General features: G+C 33.2%; 1 protein-coding gene across 1 annotated transcript; it reads right to left on the bottom strand.

The window, feature by feature from the left end:
* Positions 1 to 5,706: 5,706 nt before the first annotated feature.
* LOC148625577 (glutamine synthetase-like) lies at positions 5,707 to 7,122 on the bottom strand. The gene is made up of 2 exons (XM_088571060.1): positions 7,100 to 7,122; positions 5,707 to 6,061 (listed from the first exon to the last, which is right to left on the bottom strand). Exons 1-2 carry the CDS (start codon positions 7,120 to 7,122, stop codon positions 5,707 to 5,709), a joined length of 378 nt encoding a protein of 125 aa, XP_088427186.1.
* Positions 7,123 to 19,310: the final 12,188 nt, after the last annotated feature.

The following is a 19,310-nucleotide window of genomic DNA, read 5'->3' as shown; positions in this document are numbered from 1 at the left end:
ATATATATTTACCATAATTGAAGAAACCACTTACCGTATTTACTAGTCCCTATGTTTTAAACACGACACTAAGCCCTCCTTGTTCTTCACTAAGAATTCAAAAACACGTTTTCTTCTCAAAAGCCAGAATCCTGTTAAATGTCTTGTCCGGGGAAAATTTACATGTCCTCCCAGAATCTTACGATTGATGCCCAAGATAAAGCTGAGTTTTTAGAAATCATGAATATATACATATAAATTGTCGAATTAGTTTTTGTGGCCATTAATGTCCTTTTATAGATGTTCTGTGATTATATTTGACTTGTTCTCTGGTGAGAGATATTTTTCAAGCATATTGAAAAGGCTTATCGAAGATAAGAAATCTTTGAATGATCAATATTTGTTATATATTGACGATATCAGGGCATTTAATCTGGAACATCAGAATACATTAGTGCGTGATCTTTTATAGAGAAGTAATAGTTTAATTGAACTTTATAAAAGTTGTTGCAATATTATTTTACCTTCATAATTGCACTAAAATTGTATTTTTACAGAAAAAATATTAACATGCGACCTTTTATTACAATAATAAAAAAGTATGTTCATTTTAGAATCCCTGTTTTTGTAGCGACTGAAATATCTACATTTTAAATTAAAACCTTTTACCATTTTTAAATGAATATGCTAGTATTCAATAAAATAAAACATACTTTTCATTTATAATCTTTTCAGGGATAATCAAGGGAACAAGGATTCAAACGCTAATCAAAAATAATCTAGATGCACCGGTAGCATGAGTACACGTATATCTCTCATACTGAGTGTTGTTTATGTGTTTTTAAAAATCATACAGACTTATATATTTTCACTGAACTAATAATGTTTAAAATAATGTAAAAAGAATTTTTTTTACATTATTATTTTAAAAGATTTTTTGACACAAATGATTGTTTGGTAAAAATACATACATTTATTGTATAAAGCTTCTTTAATGGGGAGATGTTCAGTAGAAATATAATGGGATTTTTAGTTTTTTATAATATTACAATAAAAAGGTTCGATGACCCTCAATTTTCTTTTTGAAATATGAAATAATATTAGTAAAGTGTTCATTTTATTAATTTAAAAGAAATCTATCTACCAGTTTTTTTGTGATAGTTTGTGAAATAGTAAAATTCCCCACTCAATCTATGTAAAAATTCTCTTTATTAAGACTAAATTTACTCGAAATCAAATTCGGTGACCTATATTTTTTACATTAAAATTCTAAAGTAGGTTCATTCAAGGTCATCTTTCCTAGATTTCCGAAAAATTCTATAAAGTAATCTTACTTAAAGCAATACATTAGCATATACAAATGTTATGTATATTAAATTACAAAGATAAAACACCAAAACACTACGAAAAACCGCAAAGAAATTTAGAGTGAGTCAAGGGTTTTAATACTTTTTGATAATTCATCACTTTTATGGTATTTAATGATCACCACTTCATCATCCTGTTTGCATGGCTTTTGTACCCTTTCGACTTAGTAGTATTTTGAATTAAACGACTGTCAAAAGAGTAATCAAGGGAACCAAGGTTATAGCGGTAATCAAAAGAATGTAATCCAGGGACAAAGACCAGACATGGAAAACATACATACACAACAAAGAACATAAAGTAACTAAAATCATACATACAAAGTAACGAAAGTAAATGAGCAACTCGGACTCCACTAAAAACTGGGAGCATGGACCAGGTGCACCGGTAGGGTAAGCGTCCTCTGCTTTTCTAGAAACACCCGCCGAGTTGCTCATAAAAAGTCAAGTCCGGGGTAGACAAACGAGGAAAGGAAAACTATGACTCGTTGAATAAATCAGTTTTCATGGTGCTGATGGATACACCATAACGATCTACAAGTTCAAAAATTTGGTTTTCAGGGTAACAAGGATTTGTCATTTTAGTAATGAGTTTGTATTGCTGAAGTTTGCTTCTTTTGATCGTTATAGCATTAACTCCCCAATGTTTATTTGTCGAGTTGTGTTAAGACCGCATATATCTATTCGACATTATAAATAGATGTCAAACTGATACATTGTGAAATTAATTATGTGTTAATACCATGATTTTTAAATTTTATTCCAGCTCAATCCAGTTCACCAGCCTGGTTGAATGATTAAGTTGGTATAGAATATATAACCGCTTCAATCGCTAAAGAACTTGAGGGTGTCAAAAGAATAGGCTGGCAGCAGCGCTAAGCATGTCACAAAAGGTGAATAGTGCTCAGAACCCTGGCCGGGGTGATAAAATTGGACAACTTGCATGCTATATGCTGGGGTTGCAAGACCATAATACGGAAAACATGACCGCAAACCATAGTGGTACACCGTGTTGGGAAATATGCTACGTTCCTTGCACGTTAAAGAACCCTGTTTTGGTATTCTATCGAGTAGGAAACTTCGCGCTGCGCCACAGGAGGCTAGATTGCCATATCCTACCCACCTCTCCCTCTTTCCAGTGGCAATCAAAACCATCGACCTTATTGTCAACGTGTCCTTTCCCATTTTTCATTTCATAATCATTTCATGTTCATTTTATCATTCATTTCATGTTCATCGCCTGGATAGAGCTGAAATATTGCTGTTCAGTCGTTAAACCCCAACAATCAATCAATCAATCATGAAACGCTGTTGACAAAAACTGCCAATCCAACAAATAAAAAATAAGTAAATGAACCCGAAAATGCATTAACCAAGTATTAGCCAACCAACCTTATCTACAATGTCGTTAAAAATTCAGCTTTTTCAAGCACATTCACGTATAGGAGAGGGAACATTTGGTAAAGGTCAAACAGTAGCAAATATAGGATGTTGAAATGCTACTGGTAATGCTCTCCCTCCTAATTTTCATTTTTTCTTGGAGAAAGGATGAATGATAAGTTGCTGAAAAATTCTTCTAGTATGTGGGCAAAGTTTCTGAGACTGGATGATCCAAGTCGATACTCTTTTTTTAAGACTTTATCAAATTATTTTGTAGAAGACATACCACGCACTACTGATGCTTTTTGATGATTAAAGAACACATGAGTAAAAGTGTAATAGATTGGACTAAGCAGCACCATCTAATTCTGTTTATAAAAGAATTACCAACCAATTGATGTCGGTTGCTATGGTCCACTTCAAAGAATTTCTGCAACAAATCCATGCGGATATAGGAATGTGCCATTAAAAATATGCAAGATGGGTGGCATGCAGGGCATACAGTACTGTTTTCCGAAGCAAATCTGCAAACTGCATTAAGGAAGTGCGGAATTTATCAATTTTAAAATTACATTATACATATTTCACCACTTTTACCATCTGAATCTTCTTTTTTCAGACATGGCTGAGTGTGTTTCTGAGAGCATGGAAATTGTTGGAAGAGTTAATATTGTACAGAGTAGTGGTGTTAAAAAGTACTGAAGTTTAAGAAGGGTAGTTTGCAGATACCTAGTATTGAAAAAGAAGTTAAAGGTGGCAGTGAGAGCATGAGTGTTAAAGGAGAGAGGGACACTATGAAGAGAAATGTACTTAGTAAAGTAGTTGGTGGTTAGTCCATGACAAACGATGAAGGTCCGAAAAAGTTAAAGGAGTACGTCGAAAAGTATGCTTGCAAGAAAACTGATAATGTAAAAGGTAAGGAGGAGAGTAGAAAGATAAGCATTATGAACTCTAAGCACAAACAACAGGAAAAGAAGTGGCTGGAGTGAAAAAAAGAGTGAATAGAATGTTTAAAAACTGCAATGTTGTGAGATTCATAGAATTCATGATTTAGTGGACAAGCACCAGTGTATGTAAGTGAAGATACAGAGTTAGACCGTGATAGTAAGAATACAGAGGAGAAAATTGTTGTGTATGTAAGCAGGTTTTACACCTGATGCGGTAGGAAAATGTGAGTTTGATTTTTACCATATGGGTTCAATGTGGGAAAAGGTGCAAATAGTGCCTCACATTTCAAAGCATGAACTTTTTCATTTATGAATATGTAGACGGGGGTATCCATCTCTTATCCATTACTTCTCCTGCATGTCTGAATGGAATTTAATGAAACTTTCGCAGAATCTTCATAAAGTATTCTAGTTGTGCACCTCCTAAATCAATATGGAGGTTAAATTTTCATGTAAAAACCGTAACTGCATTATTACTTAAGTAGCAGTCTTAGTATGAATCAAGCAAACTTTGTAATATGTGATACACCTAACAAAAGGCTACACATTTTCATTTTTTGTTTGTTTATATGTTGAACTGTATTATCATTCATTCCAATCCGTTAGCTCTAAGAAGATAATTCACATTGAAAATTCAATACTTTCTATTGTATTTCAGTATTATTGACAGAGTTATCTCCTTTAATTCTGAATTCTACAGTACATTCCTGATTATTAATATCTCCTATGAACAGGGGCTATATGAAAAGCCACATGTACATTTCTGTTTACTATTACATTTTAAACAAAATATCACATTTTGCATGATTCTTAGCTGGAGTACTACTTAATCATTAATCATGGGTGCGGGAAAAGTCGTTTTAGTAATAAGAAGAATGCGACTTTCTGTTGCATTGTTGGAGTATATATGACTTTAGTATGTGCATGTGATATTTGTAAGATTTGTTGGGTTACAGCAAAAATGCAAAGCCCTCTCTCACCGTTTCTTACCCCTAACGAGGGTTTTACGGCTTCAGCGTCGAATACATGGATTTTTTAACGTTGGTGTTTGATAATTTACGTTCATTTCCTAAGAAAAAAGTGGAAAGCGATAGTATATTACCCTGCATGACAGTTCAGTCTATTTATATAGCAGTAAGAACATTCGGTGCTTATATAATCAACCTTTAAGCTGTTGCTTGGCTTCATATGTATAAGTGTCCCGTTTCTCCTGTGTAAACAAAGCGAATTAATCTCAGTTTTTTGGGGGGTTTCTTTTCTTTTGTTCAATTAAGTTTAGTCTTATTTTGTTTTGTTTTTTGTTTTGTTTTTTTTTTTTTTTTGTTTTTTTTTTGTTTGCTTTAAAAACGATCGTAAGAAATCTCCTTTCGGGCACTCCTTCGGACATCATTTAGTCTGTAATGTTTTGTAGTTTTTGTACACATGTGTTACACCTCAGAACGTATTTCGTTTTAAGGTATAATACCAGTATTAAAGGGAACCAGGGAAAGTAGTCCGTAAAAAAAATAAAGTAGTTCCTAGGATGCATTGTATATTTTTTTGTGATTTATCCAGTATATGCAAACAGGGTATCATCTGAAAGCTTATCATGTAAGGTACACACTGAATACAACAGTTTTTTTAACTCTGATGTAGAGAAAATATTTTAGAGTGTAGATCTTAAGCCCATTGATTTCCAAACGAAAGTAGTATTTTTAGTACCTGTCTACTTTCATTTCAACGTTCTTTCTTAGAAGCATTAAAGGTATGCTGCATATGCTGGTATTTTTATGAGAGAGTCTTTAAAGGGTCGCCTCTATGATGAAACCTGTTAAAGTTCATTTTAACAACTTAAAAAAAATTGCTCAATTCAACATAGAAAGTAATGGAACTTTTAATAGTGGTTTTACACCTATTCATATCAAAATTTGTTTTATCATTGTTATACCAGTAAAACTATCAAGCAAATAGAGATATGAAGCTGCTTTAAAATTTGATATTAAAACATATTTAACATTAAATGTTGGTATGTTGTAAGGTTGATGACATACTTAACGTTATTGGACACTGTCCCAAAAACTTAAATCCTTCAAATGTAAGTAACCGGGTTTCAAATAGTCCCCAAATATGCTAGCGCGCAAAGTACCCTCTGCTGCCGCGTAAGGATCAACTGCTGCTGAAGGTCGTCTGTCTTCAAAATATCCACAACCTTTTACATCAACAAGCGGAGGAATTCTAACAGTTGTAAATCTTTTTTTGCCAACATTTACATTAAAACTGTTTAGTTCAGGGTTTTTCTTACGAAAGGTCTTCAGTCTTTCTATATCATTTCCTGTCAATGTAAGGTCATACATACCCACTAATGGTCCTTCTTCAGACTTAGCGAGAAGATCGATAGCACGATGAATAAATCTGTAATAAAAGTTTGTTTGTTTGTTGGGGTTTAACGTCCGAGCAGCAATATTTCAGCTATATTCAGACAATGAACATGAAATGAAAAAAAGGATGGGTCACAAGGATAATAGGGTCGACAAATTTTGATTGCCACTGGAAAAAAGGGGATGGGTAAGGTCGGGCAATTAAGCCTCCTGTGGCGGAGCGCAAAGGTTCCTACTCCTATCGAATACCACAGCAGGGTTCTTTAACGTGCGATGAACATGGTATCTTTCCCAACACGGTGCACCACTATGGTTTGCGGTCAGGTTTTCCGTATTAAAGCCTGACAACCCCAGCATGCAACACGCCAGGGGTACCCCATTCCACCACCTGGGGCACACATCCAAGTTGCTCTGTGGGCAGAGCGCCTAGCCCCCGGCTAGGTTTCTGAGCACTATTTAGTCGCCTTATACGACAAGCTTAGCGCTGCTGCAGGCCTATTCTTTTAACACCCGTAATAAAAGAAACGAAGGCGTATTTAATGTTTAATGAATATTTATTTATGCTTTTTGTCGTACAGTGATCGTGCAAATGACAACACTTTCAGACCCGTGCGCTCTGTTGGGAAAGATGCCACGTTACTCGCACGTTAAAGAACCCTGTTGTGGTATTCGATAGGAGTAGGAACCTTTGCGCCCCGCCACAGGAGGTTAAATTGCCCGACCTAACCTATCTGCCCTTTTTTCCAGTGGCAATCAAAATTTGTCGACCCTATTATCCTTGTGACCCATCCTGTTTTTATCATTTCATGTTCATTTTATCATCCATTTCATGTTCATTGTCTGAATATAGCTGAAATATTGCTGCTCGGACGTTAAACCCCAACAAACAAACAAACAAACAAACAAAGACAACACTGCATATTGAAGACGATAAGATCGTTCCCATAGTTTACTAGTTTACATGAGACGCTTTTTCTTTCATTTTTTGGTACATTCGTTATGTATATTATCTTACCATTTACCATAAACAACATCAGCTTGTAAAGTCTTAAAACGTAAGTAATTTACTAACATTATTCCATTTTTTTCTCTCATTTTCATTGTACTAAAATTCCGATGTGCAGTGGTTATAATGGTATATCAGGGAAAGTTACAGGACTTAAAGACACTCGCAACCCAAACATCTCTGCCAATCGATGCAGTATATACCGAGAAATGTTCAGGTGGTCGCCAATAGTCTCCCCTGGACATGGACCTATCTGGTACTCCCACTGAAAAATGTAGCGTCTTTACATATGACTGTTTAGAAAACAATTCTTCTTATGCTTTGAAATATAACCAACAGGACACGAAATAAAAAAAAACCATTTTCTTCTTGTCTATTACAGGTAAAATAAGCCAATGCATTTTATATTATACTTCTGTTGGAGCTTACAGTTATAAAAAAAGATATCCGAAACTTTTTCTTACAGATCTTTTTAACAATCATGTTGTCTTTTACCTAAGAACTATTTATTATGTTCCCATAGATTGATTGGTTTCTCTGTTGCAACCACATATCTTCACCTCAACATATAAACAGGCCAACATGTATTTATTTGATAATTCTCTTTCTACAGAGACACTCCTGTTGTTTGGGTGATCAATTCTCATGTAATGAACTGAAATTACTGATATGTGTTACTTTTAACTTTTGTGTCCCGTTTACATTAACAGATCTAAAAACGGGGATACTCAAATATAGCCTTAACTCAAGTATGGAATAAAAGACTGGAAATTTAAGATTTTTGAAAGTCTTATATAATGTTTTTCATGATTTTAATTAAATCATTATGATTTATATAATATTATTAAACCGAACTTTAGCGTAGTACATTATACAAAAATTATATGTAGCACTAAACAATTGTCTTTCATTTAAATATAGAAAAACATGCAAGGGGTCATTGCTTATTTGTAATGACAATCTTTCAAATATATAACGTCTATCTTTATTAAAGCTTGCCTAAGTTACATAAAAAAGTATTTTAATCAATTTTACCTTACTTCCTTTCTTAACGAGAATTTTAATATACTAGATCCTTTCCTCGTTTGTCTACCCCGAACTTGACTTTTTATGAGCAACTCGGCGGATGTTTCTAGAAAAGCAGAGGACGCTTACCCTACCGGTGCACCTGGTCCATGCTCCCAGCTTTTAGTGGAGTCCGAGTTGCTCATTTACTTTTGTTACTTTGTATATATGATTTTAGTTACTTTATGTCCTTTGTTGTGTATGTCTGTTTTCCATGTCTGGTCTTTGTCCCTGGATTACATTCTTTTGATTACCTCTATAGCCTTGGTTCCCTTGATTACTGTTTTGTTAAATGTTCTTTGTTGTTGTGACCGCTGATTTACCTATTATGACAATAGCATGCAAATGATTTTTAATCACCACTGGTATAGTCACGCCGCAATGGAAGAGGGAGGTTCAGCACGCTGTGAAACTATATTTAACCCACCATTTCGTTTGAAGTGCCTATACCACGACAGGACCATTGCGATACCAGCTGCTCCGATGATGTAATATCTATTTTGCAAGATTTATTTGGACTTGACTTGATTTTAAATCTGATTAGTGCTCGGTATTTTTTTTGTTACCCTTATATATTCTGTATAGACAGTAATGCTTTCAAACCCTCAATGTCTATTCTTAAGACAACACTTGGATAAAACTAATTTAGAAAACACAAAGATGGGTAGGAAAATCAAGGGATGCATGATATCGAACGAAAAAAAAAGACCATCAGTGAGGTATAACAACTAGGCAAAGAAAATAGACATGTACATTGTAAATATGAAACAAACAAAACTACACGCACATAGAAACAACAAAAGAAATTCCCGAATTCCACAAAACAGGGAACATGTATCGGGTGCATCGGAAGGGTAAGTGTCCTGTTTTTGCTAGAAGCATTATAACCTAAAAAGACTTTCCAGAAAAAAAATATTTAATACAATAAATACAATATACAACAATATATAATGTTTATATCAAAGCGTTCGGTGACAGTAATTATCAGCGAGTATCAGACGAGTGTAACAAACATTTCCGCATCAGGTTAGAGCTAAATAAAATGTAATTTATTTGTGTTCGATTCGATTGGTGGTTTATTCGGTCTTGACTATCCTTGCGTGGATTGTGTTAGTAGATGTGTGTTAGTAGTTGGAGGTAACGAAGCCCAGCTTTCGGGATACCTGACCAAAGAACTCAGTCAGAGTATGTCCTACTAGCGGCTGGGGTGCTCTGTGGACGCTCTAGCCTACTCCAAGACGCCACGTGGGTCCGAGAGCGTTTCCTCACTCTAACTGTTTGAGAATACGTCAACGTGAAAAGTGTTATTTGTGTTTTCACGACGACCTAATAAATATGCATAAGTGAAAACCGGAAGTAACGCTCAATGACCATATATGGAAGCGTTACGTCATTGGTTCTCAATCTCCATTTAGGTACATTGAAAATGTATACACGTGCCCGAAAAAAGATTAATAAATCTTCGAAAATAGCCACTATATACGGTGCAGAGTGGTCCACTGGACTTTACTAGGCTTTACATTTTCGTTAGGCATACATCACCAAGTGGTGAATACACAACTACTTTGTACACTATTTTTCAGGACTTGAACTGGAGGGTGCTACTAAAATATGGACACACTTTGTATCGTTCTTTCTTTGCCGCTGTGTTATGTTAAAAATCAAGCCCGGTAGACCTAATTAAGACAAAGCGATACCGTTGACGACTTCTTTGATCTTGCATGCTATAGCATGCTAATATTTAAAAAAAAAACAATATTTGACAAATAGATGTTTTGTCGATAGCAAAATAAACTCTTAAGACAAAAGTGCAGATATACAAAAAAGATTTTTGATTTGTATAGTATGAAAAGGATACTGATGTACTAACCTCCTCCCTAAAAGAAACTTAATAAAGTCCAGTATAAATTTGTCTGATGGTGGGTCATGTTAGCAACACAATATGAATAATGGTTTGTTTTTGATTAGATATATATATTTCCTGTTATATACTATATATAATAAAAAAACAATGTTTCTATTATTTAACAATCAAATCATATGTGTGTTGCAAAATCAAATTTGTTCCACTCTTCATTGAACTTTGTAATTTGTTTGTTTTTGGTAGCAAATATAAATCTTTCAACGTCCTTTTCATGGTACAGATACTAAATACTTTTTAAAAAATATGTCATATTATAAATATACTGTTTCAGGCTTAAAAAAACTAAGTTTGTGGCTTCTCCTTTACAAATCTTTTTTTTACATCACCAAAAAGAAAATCTTATTATTAAACGATAGGCTTATACCATTCGATAAAAACCAGTAGTCTATACCTTCAATAAAACTTTGTACAACTTCACAATTCCAAAATAAATGTTCTATTGTTTCTGTGACATCACCACAAAATGTACCAACTGGGTTGTCTGAAATTTTAATCTTGTATAAATATTTATTTGTTGCTATAATTATGTGGTTATTCAAAACTGTAACCACTGTAATTTTGTATTTTTCGTAACTAAAATGGAAGTTTAAATATATAAATATATCTCTCCATTCATTATCACTATATTCTAACAGATCCCCCCACCCCCACCTTTTCTGTCCATTTGGAATAATGTTTTGTATGAATACCTGATAAATAGCTTCTGAACCCTTTGTCTTTTTTATAATAGTTTGTATGACTGATGGAACAAAGGAGCATTGAAGTTTACTTTTCCCAAATGAATATGATCTTGCTAATCTAGATAGTGCTGATATAACACTGTTATACTTCATAATGGTTAGGGAAATATTAAATCTATTACGTAATTCTTGAGTGGAGAGAAAACTTCCATCCTCATTCATTATATCATTAACAAAAATAATTCCTTTTGTAAACCATTCTCTATAAAATATAGATTTATTTTCAACAAGAATATTCTTATTCATCCATATTGGTGTAAATAATAAATAATTCCAATCTGTATTGTCCTCTCTTTCTAAAAATAATTGCCATGCACTGAATACATCATACCAAAATTTATTTCTTATACTTGATAACATTTTAGTAGTATAGTTATTTCCTAACTTATGTAACCTTTCTTTATCTTACTTGGTATACAGAATATTTTATCATTTACATTCTGAATTGAATATTTTTCTTATCCATGTGTATCTAAGTGCAGTAATAAAAGAACCGACATCTACCATCTTTAAGCCACCATGCATATAATCCATATATAAAACTCCCTTCTTAATTCTATGAACTGGAGAATTCCATACAAAACAAAAAAAAATATCTCATTTATTTTCCTAACAATATCTATGTATGATTAGGCAATGTCAAAAACAAAAAATTCAGAACAGGAAGCATAAGTGTTTTGACTACAGATATTTTCCGAATAACTGTCAAGTTTCTTTTGGACCAAGTTATGGCAAGGTTTTTTTATTTGAAACAGTCTATCTTCATAGTTTATGGCTAATATTCTATTTAGATTTACGTCAAAAGTAATACCCAAATGTCTGAAAGTATTTGATCCCCATGACAAGTTTCTGTTTTGACAAAATCCAGTTCTCCCAAAGCTTCACTAAGAGAGTCTTCTCTTCCATCTAAAATAAAGGAAGTGTCATCAGCAAATTGTGATAGCTTATGCTCTACTTGTGTTACTTCTATACCTTGAATCCTACTATTTCCCCTTATCTTAATAGCTAAAATTTCTAAGCATAAAATAAAAAGATAAGGGTCTCTTTGTCTACAACCACGGCAAATGTTAAAGAAGTCAGATAGATTACCTCCTTGTATAACTGTTGATCTAATATTTTTATAACAAAAAACTTAACCCAACTAATAATAGAATCGCCAAAATTTAAAATTTAAAAAATTGCAAAACACTTATACGAAAGTCCCAAGATATTGAATTTAATACAGAAAATTTTTCAGAAAATGTCTTGGTTTATTATCTGTGGGAAGGCAAGTGATTATTCCTTGTTTTTGTGTGACTGATAATTTTCCAGTATGTAAGCCATAATTTAAAGAATCCACAATAAAAAGTCTTAAATCCTTCCAAAAAAATTGAAAACCTCTGAAGAAATGCCATCAGAACCAGATAATTTATTATTTTTCATTTTTTGTAATGTTAAACCGGCTTCAGTGACATTAATCTCTCCTTCTAAATATAATTTTCCTTCTTCAGTTAATTTTCTACAAACTAAATCTTAAAAATATATTTATATATAACATATTTTAATGTATTTACAGTACATCTGTTCATAGGATTATCACAGAAAAGTTTAGTCTCCTTTAGTATATCGAACTGATTTGTGACAATAGTACCATCCTCTTTTTCAATCTTGGGTATAATTTTACTAGTAAAGTTTCTTGATCCAAGCCACAAAAAAATTGTGTAGGCTTTACACCTTCTTCTATCCATTGATCCCTTGATCTAATTACTTTCACTTTTATTGTCTCTTTTCTGATATTTTCCTATTCTAATTTCTTATCTTCAAAATCTTTAAACTGTAACTCATCTAAATTTGTCTCAAGTATTTCTATTTCTGTAATTCCATTTCTGTTTTTCACCTTTCCTTTTTCTTATAGCTAGCATATTAAATGGTTTCCCCACTTATCTCCATCATCAAAGTATCAAAAAATAATTGCTTATTAATAGTCAACTGTAAATGTTCATTACACACATTTTAAATTTTCTAAATTGTAAACCAAAGCACAACTTTGTCTTTTAACCTCAATAATTTTTTCTTTAACAAAATTAATGTAATCTTAATCATATAACAAAGAGTTATTGAACTTCCATAGTTCTTTGCCACGGAAAAATGGACAAAATTCTAATTCTAAATTAATCATTGAATGGTCAGATCTGTAGCTCGATTCCACACTACAATTTTTGAGAGCTGTAAAAAAGCTATCCGTCAAAAGAAAAAAAGTCTACTCTTGCTTGTTGCAATGGAGTTTTTTTTCTCCTTGTGTACCTCTTTGTATTAGGAAATAATTCTCTAAATGGGTCAACAAGACAATACTGTTGAATCATTTCTAACACTTTATCTCTTGATTTTGAGTTATTTAAATGCAAATAATTACAATAATCCATTTTTGGTTCGGTGACTAGGTTAAAATCACCACACAGTATAAAGTTTTTATTTCCCAGATCCTCTATAACACACATTAATTATTGGAAAAAGTGAGGATCATCTGTATTGGAGCCATATAAAGATAACAATGTTAATCTTTCTTTATCTACAATTATATCTAGTGCTAAGTAGTTTCCATTAAGATCTTTTTTCTCTTTTAAAACTTTCCTAATGTTACCGTATACTGAGATATCATAATCATATTAATTTAAAGTACGAAATAAATCAGACTTACTTCCCTTCCTTCAGTCATGGTTGATATCATCGTACATGCCAAACTTCATCTGTACGTCGTCCTGTGTTCTACCATAGATACCACAGTTGAAGTACCAAACTTGATCAATAAGTCCTGTGTTTTCCATTCTATTGATCAATGCCATATTACGTGTAGTCACATCATCAACAAATTTCACTTTGTTCTGCAACTGTTTTCTTTCTCTCATAAGTTTTCTCTACACATCTGTGTTAAAGCACTTAACAATTAATGGTCAACGTACTTGATCAGCAGGAAGGCGGTGGATTGCTACAATATCTCTATCTTCAAGTGTTACTTTTAAATCAGATTTTACCATCTCAATGAAATTTTGACGAAGATCTTGTTTCTCACGCCAAGGGAAATTGTACACTTGATATTGCTTTTTCCTAGAGTATTGCTCATTGTAGTTGCCGCTTGCATTTGCAACCTTGGCAATTTTAGATGCTTCTTTGATCTCTACATGGTTCGGCCACCAATGACACACGTGTCGACCCAGGTGACTTCGATAATGATTAAAATTAAATTAAATTTCTTTTGTCTGACGGATTTTGAAATGAAACAATTTACATGGAGAATTTGACACAATACACAGTATATGAGAATTTGACACAATACACAGTATACAATAGATGACCCTAGGTGCGTTTATGGGAGATTTTCTGGTACGGACAATATTTTCATAGGTCAGTTAAAACATTTAATCTAGCAAAAAAGATTTAGAGCATGAGGAAGCTTCAGCACGAAACCCTTATGTGTTATCACATAAAATCATCAAAAACCAATAAAAGTATATTAACATGTTCTTGCAGTGACTTTACATTACACTCCCTGGTACTGGTACACTTGTCAGGAGTAACGTTCCATAAAAAGGGTATATATTCAATCTCAGTTGTAGAAATCAGATAAAAAATGCACGTACTTCAACCACTCGATCTATGAATTGAGAACCAATGGCGTAACACGGTCACGTGACCACATGACTTATTAAAATTTGTATGGCATGGGTAATCGTCGATTTTTAATAAATTTATCATCAATTCAACCACGTAAGTGACTACAAGGAGAATTTGGATTATATATATTAGGTGTAATAATTCATATAAACCAAAAATTGAAGAAAAAAAATTGCTCACAAACAAAACTGCTCACGTCAGGGTTTTGCTTACGGAAAGTCTCCAGTCTTTCTATTTTGTATCATGTCAATGTGGGGTCATACATATCAACTTATAGTTCTTTAAAAATAGAGAGGAGATCGATAACACGACGAATAAGTCTGTAATCAAAGAAACGAAGGCCTATATCATGCTTTTACTGTACAGTGATCGTGAAAATGACAACACTTCATAGAGGATGACGATAAGATCGTTTCTTAGTCAACATGATTTGTTTCTTATCTGTATTTATTTGGCCAACACGTAATGTATATTTTCTTACCAATTACCATAAACAACATCAACAAGTAAAGTCATAAAACGTAAGTGATGAACTAACATTATTCCATTTTTTCTCTCATTTTCTTTGTACTAACATTCAGATGTGTAGTACATATAGATGGTATATAAGATGAAGTTCCGGGACATAGAGACATTCGTTCGTTACCCAAACATCTCCGCTGATCGATGTAGTATATACCGAAAAACGTTCAGGTGGTCGCCGATAGTCTTCCTTGGACATGAACCTATCTGGTACTTTCACTGGAAAATGTAGCGTCTTTAAATATGCCTCTTTAGCACTTTTTCTTTTGTTTCAAAAACATAATCTACTTTTGAAATCTACATCACTCGAATTAAAACAATGTTATTTTTTTTTTACATTTTCTTCCTAATTATTTCAGGTAACAGAAGGCCCTCCATTTAATATATAACTTTTGTCAGAGCTTGAAGCAAAACTTCTCATTTTTCTAGTGTTTCTGTATTGAAAATCATTTTGTCTTTTGTTTTAGAACTATTTAATACGTTACCATAGTAATATTGCTTTCTCTATTGCTTCCTCATATCTTCGCCCCGTCCGGGTGTCAAAAGAATAGGCCTGAAGCAGCGCTAAGCTTGTCGTAAAAGGCGACTAAATAGTGCTCAGAAACATAGCCGGGGGCTAGGCGCTCTGTCCAGAGCAACTGGGTTGTGTGCCTCAGGTGGTGGAATGGGGTACCCCTGGCGTGTTGCATGCTGAGGTTGTCAGGCTATAATTCGGAAAACCTGACCGCACACCATAGTGGTGCACCGAGTTGGGAAATATGCCACGTTCCTCGCACGTCAAAGAACACTGCTGTGGTATTTCATAGGAGTAGGAACCTTTGCGCTCCGCCACAGGTGGCTAAATTGTCCGACCTTAGCCATCCCTCCCTCTTTCTAGTGGCAATCAAAATTTGTCGGCCCTATCATCCTTGTGTCACATCCTTTTTATTCATTTCATGATCATTTTATCATCCATTTCATGTTCATCGTCTGAATATTGCTGCTCGGACGTTAAACCACAACAATCAATCAATCAATCCTCAAATATTCACTTCAGCATACAAACAAGCCATCATATGTTTATTTGATAATTTTCTTTCTATAGAAACATTCCTTTTGTTTGTATGATTGATTCCCATGTAATGAACTGATATTGTCGACGTAAGTAAATTTAAGCTTTCGGACCCCGTTTACATAAGTAGATCTCAAATTGGGAATACCTCAAATTCAGCCTAAACTCAAACATAAAACTGGAGATTTTAGGGTTTTGGAACATTTCTTGATATTTGTGATTAAAATCATTTTATTTTATGTTATATTATTAAGTGTCAGTCCCAGTAAGAATCGGGCAGTCGGTGAAACATGGTATGAAAAAAACCATCATTTTGATAGTGAATTTTGACTGTTTACTCAATCAAAATCAAGGAAAACAGACAAGATATTTCATCACAAGATATTATGCTGGACCATCGAGTTATAATTTCATTGAAATGCACTGAAAATGAAAATTTCAAGGGCAGAATACTCTATCAAAAATCTCTTTTTCTAACATTCTCTTGAAAAATACCTTACGACAACCTTAGCGCTGCTGTAGGCCTATTCTTTTGACACCTGGACCAGCACGGGACTGTTCAGTAATAAAAAAAATGACAGACTTTGCATTTGTTTAAAAGTATTTGTACTAACAAAGGATCGTTAATATACATTATCATGTTTTTGTATCGCTTTTTGAATGTTCGATATATGCATTCATGAGTTTTCGATTGTCCACAAAAATGTAAAAAAAAATTTCCAGATGGTTTCTCCAATGTCAACATCACAAAGGACTAGATTATGTGGAATCTTTAAAACTAGTTTAAGGATCATATACTTGTAATCTTCAATGTTGCCTGATCGTCCGTCCCACATGCAATTATCCCATTTCGGACAATCTTTAAATTAACAATTAGATTAATTGATTAACTATTTTTGTTATACAAATGATTCTTGATGTGTGATGAAAACAGGTCTAAACCTGTAAATACTAATTTTACGCAAGGTAATACGCATGAATAAATAGTTAAATGAAAAATATAGAAAGTACAATGTTGTTTCCTTCCAATTAATAAAGCAAAAACTATGTGGTAAACTTCTTTATCAATATCAAACGGTAATGAAATGCTTTGGTTAATTTTGCTATAGGTGGGTCTAGCTTTCAAAATTCAATTCATGATGAAGTTTTATAAAAAATTAATATGAAATTTGCATAATAACAACAAATACCTTCAACAGTCTTTGGGACAAAATCGACAACTTTATTCTTAGAACACATGTTGCATCTAGTCAGATCTGTGAAAACATACTGTAGTATAGATCTATGGCCATTAAAAGATATTTCAGAAACCATCAAACCATCAGTCTTCGTCATGGCTCAACTCATTTCTGCCTACAATATACCGAATTCAAATTCTTATTTCAACAAATCAATCACATGATTCCATGCAGAGAACAGACTTCGCGTATACTTAAAAATTATGATTTTTTTGGGGGGAGGGGGGGTATTTTTTTTTTTAATTATATAATACAGTAATTCACTGAATTGAAACAATAATAGATAGGAAGATTATTGATGACCGGCGATCCTGTGATACTACAAGTGTCCAGAACCTAAATTTGTACCTTTGTTATTATGTTCATTTGCAAAGTGGACAAGACGTGGGAACCCCATCTATTTACACAATTGTTGATTAAACTAAACACACACCCGATAATATCTCAGTTGCATTAAATCACTCGTTGCAAAGGTGACACTTCCTTACTTATATTAGGAGAGGATGTTCTTATGTGAAGCTTATTATTACAAAATACCCCCCCCCCCCCCCGCCTATGCAAAACTCTCCATGATTCTTTGTGCAGAGATGTCTCACTTTTTCAAAAGAGAAAAAAATCTATATTTCGTTCATAAATGTAAGAATTTTAAACAGTAAGTGCAAAGTTTCCCGGCTTCTCTTCTTGCGTTACATAGTTTTTTTTGTTAATAGTAAAATGTTTAGTTTTACTTTTTTTTTAAGTTTTTAAAGAATAGATATAATATACATTAATAACGCACCGGGGGGAAATACATCTGTCACATGGGAGATAAGCAGTTTTTAAGTGTGTTAAGATGTACTGCCTACATTTAATGTGCACATTATCGATATTTTATATTATCAATTTAGATGTAATATTTTTTTTAAAAAATTGTATCTTATGCCATTATATAGCTGTACTTTTATTTTATGTAAATATTTATAACTAGTATTTTATTGCTCAACGGAGCTTATGTATGTATACGTTTTACATGCATTGATTTTAAAGAAATCTTATGACTTTGACTTCATTTTAGAAATTCAACTGATAGTGACAGATACATATACGTAATAGAAATAATAATTCAGACGAATATTAAATTATCTCCATGAAGATTAATTTGAGACTTTTGTACCTTCACCTTTTAAGTTTTGCAGTTGTTTGCAATGTGCAATAGTACTAGTAATACTCGACCAGACTTTGTTTTTTTTTAAATCACGACTTAAGTGAAGAGGACACGTAATTTATTTCACCCCTTAACAGCTTTATTACACGTTTTAAACTTTTATGTTGCACATACGTTTTACAAAAATGGAATACAACATGAAATCCTATCGTAACAGGATAATGGAATCAATGTTTTCTTTTCAGATTACGGGAACTAATCCGTAGCACTTGAAACGAGAACACATGTTAAGTTGACCAGTCTGATTGCGAAGAATAATGCAAAAATAGCGGTATTTGAAGAAACTAAAAAGACAATAGAGCAACTAAAATTGGCACATACAAGTGTTATTCAAGTAGTCATAAGCATACAAAGACCTATAGAAAGAGCAAATTTATGTGTAATATATTACAATTTCGAGACCATTGTGTATCTGATATGTCAATAAATAATATAATGACTAACTGACGGACAAACAATATTAAACTATATTATATGTTAATAAATATGTAATTTCATATTGGCCCTGTTATAGGTTTGAGGTCTGTCAAATTTGTCGAGGCGGTGGTATTGGTTCCGAGACATCACCGATGACCAATACGGCTGTCGAGGCCAATATGATTGACCGAAATCTATAACTGGGCCATTATGAAATTACATATTTATCGACAATTTTATTAACCAACTCAACTAGATGATTTGTAAATGACAGTTAATTTCGTGTTTTACAAAGAACATGAAAATTTATTGGCATTAATCGGTCTTAAATATCCCTTTTTGTATAAAATGGAAGATTGTTTTGTGTTTCTGCAACGTTTAGTCCTGGTGATCAAAATTACTGAAATAACACAATTCTGAAAGCACATTTTAGATGTACAAATGTGCAATTGAAGTTATATTATG

Source organism: Perna viridis, chromosome 2 (assembly GCF_037379345.1).
Source record: "Perna viridis isolate PV_CMFRI_1.1 ecotype Kerala chromosome 2, ASM3737934v1, whole genome shotgun sequence".
NCBI lineage: Eukaryota > Metazoa > Mollusca > Bivalvia > Mytilida > Mytilidae > Perna > Perna viridis.
The sequence above is the reverse complement of the archived record's forward strand: the minus strand, read 5'-3'. Positions and strand labels throughout refer to the sequence as shown.